Source organism: Protobothrops mucrosquamatus, unplaced genomic scaffold (genome assembly GCF_001527695.2).
Source record: "Protobothrops mucrosquamatus isolate PMUCROS unplaced genomic scaffold, P.Mucros_1.0 scaffold4460, whole genome shotgun sequence".
Taxonomy (NCBI): domain Eukaryota; kingdom Metazoa; phylum Chordata; class Lepidosauria; order Squamata; family Viperidae; genus Protobothrops; species Protobothrops mucrosquamatus.
Genome location: NW_015390370.1, coordinates 77,996 through 84,592, shown reverse-complemented (window position 1 = coordinate 84,592; position 6,597 = coordinate 77,996). Strand labels below are relative to the sequence as shown.

At 47.6% G+C, this 6,597-nt stretch overlaps 1 protein-coding gene across 1 annotated transcript in view; it reads left to right on the top strand.

The window, feature by feature from the left end:
• The first annotated feature begins 1,141 nt into the window (after window positions 1-1,141).
• Window positions 1,142-6,597, top strand: part of LOC114923576 (transmembrane protein 271-like) — a 9,591-nt gene continuing 4,135 nt past the window's right edge. The window contains exon 1 of the mRNA XM_029286663.1: window positions 1,142-1,306. Within this exon, the coding sequence (XP_029142496.1) occupies window positions 1,142-1,306 (165 nt within the window). The remainder of the gene's footprint in view (window positions 1,307-6,597) is intronic.

Here is a 6,597-nt window from a genome sequence, read left to right as displayed (position 1 = left end):
GGGGGGGGGGGGGGGGGGGGGGGAGAGAAGTACGGAGAAGCGGTATTGGGAGTCCGCGCAGCCCGCAAGTAGATTTCTCTCCGACTGGGAGAAGAACCATTCAGGCTACGAATGAAAGAAAAGTGACGCTTTCCTCGCTTCCCCCCCCCTCCGGTTTATCCCCCTGCGTTTTAAAGCCACCTCTTCTCGCCAGTAACCCTTTGGCCCGGCTGGCGCGCAGAGACCCTCCGACTAAGCTAACAGCAGCGCCTCCTCCTTAGCGTGAAGGATCCCGACCGGGTGAGAACTGGAAGTTCAGTCTTCAAGAACTGGGGGGAGGGGGGGGAGAAAGAGAGAGGGGGGGCGATCATTGCTGCTGCGCGGGAAGGACACGCCTTCCTTCCTTGCCATTTGCCCTCCGAGGTGTTGATTTGATCCAGTTTTGGAGTGTTTTGCTGCGCGCCTTCCTCCCCCCCCTCCCCTCCCTCCCTCCCCGCCTCCCGGGCGCATCCAGGTTGACACACGGTCCTGCTAGGAATGGACGGCGGGAGCTGTGCCACGCGCGTCTCCGGAGGAGGCTGGCTAGAAAGAGGGCGGGCTCGTCCAAACCGTCGGACCTGTTTTTTTCCTCCACCCCACGGCGGTTAAGACCTCCCTCCCTCCCTCCCGCCACCCGGGCGAGGTGCTCGATGCCCCTCTTTCGCCTCGAACTTGCTGCCATCAATAATTCATCGGCTCCCAGCAGTAGCGGCGGCGGCGAGCAAGAGAGCAGCAGCAGCAGCAGCAGCAGCTCCGATAAGAGAGAGCGGGAGGCAGCAGGGCGGGGAGGAAAAAGCTGGTGCGTGAGCCGTGCTTGCCGGCTGCCTGCAGAGAGGAGGCGGCGGTGACAGCGGCGGCCGCTGTGGCGGTAGCAGCCAGAGCAACGGCGGCGGCGCATTCGGAGCTCTCCCTTCTCGCCACAGCCGTCTCCAGCATTATGTTCCCGCAACGCGCGGCGGCCGCCTCGCCGGCAAGGGCCGCCGACGCCGAGGAGGACACGGGAGGATGAGGACAGAAGGGAGGCGAAGGAGGAGGAGGAGGAGGCGCAGGCGGAGGGAGGCGGAGGAGGCGAGGCAGGGAGGAGGAGGAGGAGGAGGCGCAGGCGGCGGAGGAGACGCGGAGGATGAAGTGGAGTGTCCGGGGAGCCTGCGCCGCGCTCTCCAGCTGCCTCCTGCTCGCCTGCGCGCTGAGCGCCGCCGCCGTGGGCCTCAAGTGCTTCTCGCTGGGCTCCGAACTCAAGGGGGAGCCGTTCCGCCTGGGCACAGCAGCCGGCGCCTTCNCCTTTTTTGCCCTGAACAAACAACCTTGTGAGGTGGGTTAGTCTGAGAGAAGACTGATTGGCCCAAAGTCACCCAGCTGGATTTCATGACTAAGCGGGACTAGAACTGACTTTCTCCTGGTGCCTTCACCACTACACAAAATTGGCTCTCTTTATTTATTCTACAAATATTGTCTGTTCTATAGAATGGACTTCTATAGCAAGGCAAGAGGAGAGGGGGCACAAGCTTGTCCCATTTTGTAGCAGCATTGCAACTTTGCCTGCAGGTATATAACAAGAATGACTTGTATCGTGGTATCACATGAATATTTTTTCACACTACTGAAATCTTACTTTGCCGTAGTCTTGTAAAAGGCTGATTTAAAGGCTAACAGCACTTCTAGCTGACCAGTCTTTCTACCTTCCAAGCCTTCTGTCCCAGTACTAAATGCAGCCGAGATCAATTCAGGCCGTTCTCAATTTAAACATGTATTTGTAACATTTCTCTGCATACGCTAGATCAGGTGAAATTGACCAGTTAATCAATTAAACCTGCTATAATCCCATTTGCTATGCAGATGCATCCAGGATGCACTTGCTGGATTACAAAATGTAAAATGTAATCATAAAAACAAAAGCAAGGAAGGAAGGAAAAAAACATTTTCTCTCTCTCCGTTTCAACCATTAGTTAAAAATGTAATATAGTAATTCTACAGTGTAAGGGATAAAACAGCAAGTATTATTTAGCAGTAGATCAGTTACAGATAGTCCTTGGCTTATGACCACCATTGAGCCCAAAATTTCTGTTGCTGAGATAGTTGTTAAGTGAGGCTTGACCCATTTTACAACCTTTCTTACCACAGTTGTTAAGCGAATCACTGCAGTTGTTAAGTTAGTAACCCAGTTGTTAAGTGAATTTGACATTCCCATTGACTTTGTTGTCAGGTCACAAAGGGGGATCCCATGACCCCGGGACACCGCAACCGTCATAAATACGAGCCAATTGTCAAGTATCCAAATTTTGATCCCACGGCCACGGGGGATGCTGCAATGGTTGCAAGTGTGAAAACGGTCATAAGTCACTTGTTTCAGTGCCGTTGTAACTTTGAACTGTCATTAAACAAATTGTTGTAGGTTGAGGACTATCTGCATTAGCAAAGCCTGCTTGGAGTCTTAGTTTGCTTGTTTGTTTAGTGTGAGATTGTTTCTCAACTTTGGAGAAAAAACTGACTTGGAAGTTCTCTGTCAGCGAAAATACTAGAGATAGGTTGAGATTTCAGACCCTGGTCATAATACTATATTCTTGGGCTAGGTGGAATCTACTCTTCCATTGAGTCACCATCCTACTCAAGAGACTTTGTCTTTTGGAGTTGCTTCTATTGTTTGATGGCCTATTGGTTCCCCAGGCTCCATCTAGTCTTCCTCTTCAGCCTCTAACTCATGGGTGTCAAACTCGATTGTGTCACGTGACGTATTATGATGTTTTTTGCCTTTGCAGAGCTGGGGTGTGCGTGTCCTGCATGTGACGCATCCAGCTTGCGAGCCGCCACTTTTGGCACCCCTGCTCTAACTCACAGAATTAAAAGGAAATCTGTAATTGTAAGACATCAATAACAAACAACTGTGTCTTCATCTAGTGCTGCAAGGAAATGGCAATGCCGACACTGGCAGCCTAAGAACGTGGCCATATATAACTAAAGACTTAAGATTTGACAAGCATTATTTGTCAGGCATGAGCAGATGTCTCTGTAGAAGTCAGGTGTTCTGCTCTGCTTCTCTTACCTGTATTCAGTATAGTCAACTGACGCATTATTCGTCTGTGGGACATAGCAAACGTAGTTCAAAAGCATGCAAATGCGAGTAGATTAATAGGTACCACTTAGATGGGAAAGTAACAGTGTGTGCCTTTGGCATATAGCCATGCTGGCCACATGACCGTAGAAAAAGTCTGCAGGCAATGCTGGCTCCCTCAGCCAAGAAACAGAGATGAGCACCGCACTCTAGAATCTGACAGCTGGACAGGGAAACCTTTACCTTTTTAAGTAGCTTTACTTCTTCCCAGTAGACCTTACAAATTGGTGGGTCGGGTCAGCTCTTGTGTGATTCTACAAGATTCAGTTGTCTCATTCCCCACTCTTTAACATTATATGAAGCCTCATGGGACGAGGTATCATCATCTGGGCAGATCCAAAGGTATCATGGAAAACTTGGCCCAATGCCTGAAGGTTGAAGATGCTTGGATGGGATAAAAGAGGTTAACAATCTTGATCCAGAAAATACCTGACACTTGTTTTAACTCCCAATGAAGGAGCAAGTCCATATCTTGGGAAGGCTCCTAGATTCACATCCGGAGGCCATGACAAGGGTCGCCGTTGCCATGTTTCAGTTGATGCACAGTTGCGGCTGTGTCTGGGGCAGGAAACTGTAGCCCCCAAGATACGGTCTCATCAATCACAGAGTACCATAATATAATTTACAGAGGACTGCCTTTGCTCAAAAACTGCAATGGGGGCAAAATACATCACTCTCTATTCTGCCAGGTATTACACAATCATATTACACTTCAGTGGCTTCCAAAACATTTCTAAGCGAAGTGCTGGTTGTAACCTACAAAGTCCTACATGGATTGGCATACAGCTATCTTCAGAACCACTTCCTGCAGGTGGCACCCGCCCATTCTGTCCTACATGGGGGTGCTCATTGTTCCCACAAAAGGTGAAGAGAAGGTTGAGAAGAATGGGGAGCACATGTTTTCTGTGTGCTGGTTCCCAGCCTACAAAACAGCTCGGCTTCAAGAGGACTAGAAACCCACCAGCCTTGGCATCTGAAGGCAGCTAAAATGGAACTTTCGCAGAGTCTCTTTAAATTATAATCTGTATAGCTGTGTAGACCAGGGATTAGATTAGATTTATTATTATAATTTAGGGTTTCTTGAACTATGAACTGGCTGTTTGAAATCAGAAGACGGAAGGATGAGCTCAGAGACTCTGCTGGTGCAGCACAGAAGGAAGCATTGAGCAGAATTTAATGAGGACTTCAACTGCTTAAAAGAGAGCTTTGCGTTCCCATTTTAAATTTTTGTTCTTAAGGTTAATAGGCAGGCTGACAACTCTGTTAGCATTTAACCCCGCCCCCACCTGCCCCCCCAAAGGGAAAAGTAGTGTTGGAAAGTCTACTATGTGAGTAACAACATATCATTTAGCACTATTATTGTGCATTTCTTCCAAATGTTATTGTAGGAGACAAAGATCCAAGTTTCCCCTTCAGTTGTTAGATATAATAACATCTTTACATAGTTGTTTAGGGTCTCTTGCTTTAGCAGGGGCTCAGACTAGAAAACTTCTGACCCCTATGTTCTATGTCCGTGGTTCTCAACCTGTGATCTGAGGAGCCCTGGAGAGGGCCGTGATGTGGTCCCAGAGAGTCTGCGAAGGCTTGAAGAAATGTTATGACTTAAATCTTGAGTTATGTATTGGGCATTGGTAGCCATGGTTTGTAACCACAAAAGGTATTTAAAGGGGGGATCTGTGGTGAAGAGAAGGCTGAGTGCCACTGTTCTATGTTGTTTTCATTGCCTTGGTTTTGGGGGGGGGGGGAATCAGACATAAAATTCCAAAACAACCAGTTAAAATTCAACATTAATTTTAATATCCACCACACATTCACTTTCAGATAGAACCATATATAAACATTCTGGGGGGGGAGTCAATACCAGAATAAACTTACACATCACATTTAAGGGCGACTACAGCTTTTCATCTGCCTTGCTAGGTTGCCTTGTGAATGGAAGGCAAAGCTGAGGCGAGTTTGAGGTCTTCAGAGCGCTGTGTCCGCATGATAACAGCTCAGTAGTTTTGATCCCGGCAATAATAAAAGCGTGGAGGAGAACGAGATGATCTCTGCTAAGGCAGCACAAGTTCCAGATAAAAATCCCTGGGGAAACACGGGGCAGAGGGGGATCAGATCCCTGTCACTTTCCAATTGCGGTCACCGCACACCGATTAATTCATTAACGGGCATTGCCTGGAGATGAAGCAAAGCTTGCGAGAGAGCCTGTTGCCTGCCAAGCAGCCAGCTGGCCTTCAATCCTTGTGCCTTCTCCCATCTCCCCCCCCCCCAACACACACACACACACACTCCATTGTCCAGACTTTAAGACCGATTTCTGCCTTGCTGGATTCCAAAGTGAGCCCAGATAGAAATCGGTGGGGCCAATTATAGTTCCAGCGGGAGGAACTTGGCTGCCAATCTGCTCTGCATTCTGCAGGTTCCTGAACCTCTTGCTCAAGATCAGTCAAGAAAAGTTTCCCCATGGCCTGTTGTTGTTTTTTTTTCTTTTTCTTTTCTTTTTTTCCGACTTCCTGAGAGCTCTTCTCTGTTTTCTCTTTTGAGACTCCGGGCTGAGAACATCCAGTAATTTGCTTCCCCTCTCTTAACCATCTTTTAAAGACTCTTAAAGAGAGAGAGAGAGAGAGAAAGGAACAGTGAAACATTAAAAGGAGAATACTTGTAGCTGAGAGTTGAAACGTGGTGGGGTCCGTGGTGCTCTCTGAGCTTGGTTGTTTTCTTGCAGATGTTTCATTACCCAAACTAGGTAACTGTGCTAGGTAAACAACATCTGTGTTGCAGGAAACAACCAAGAAAGAAAGAAAAAAAAAAAACACCAAGTTCAGAAAGCACCAAGGACCCCTCACTGGAACATTTGATTATCAGCAACTTGTGAGACACAAGCACCCCTGCTTCCTGCATTTTTATCCCCATCACACTCTTCTTTTATTTCATTGGATTCAGTCCTAGTACTGAGTCCCACAAACTGCAACTTTTTTTCCCCCGTGCAAACTATCCCGGTTTAAAATAACCAGATTATCTCGAGGCAGAAAAGTTCCTGTCCTATTTCTGGAAACAGCATATGAGCCTTTTAGAGGAACATTAATCCTACAAGTTTAAGCCATTTTAATTTCTATAACTTTCTCCCTTGCAGACACCCAGTCTTTCCATGGCATTGGCTGCCACCAAAGCAACAACAAAATGGGCATCATCCCATTCCCAGCCCTGAAGCATCAGCTACCCCTGGGTGTGCTATACAAACAGCTGCAACTCTGGGAAGTTGGTCCAGGTCTAGGTTTATGTTTATGTTTATTTAGATTTGTATACCGCCCTATCTCCCTTACGGGACTCAGGGCGGTGAACAGGCGATAATAAAAATCACAATAAATATCTATTCTAAAATCAAATTAAATAAATAAAGGCCTGCTCTAAAATACCCCATATAAAAACCTATACTAAAACCTAATTAAGACTACGCCAGGCCGGCCGCACGA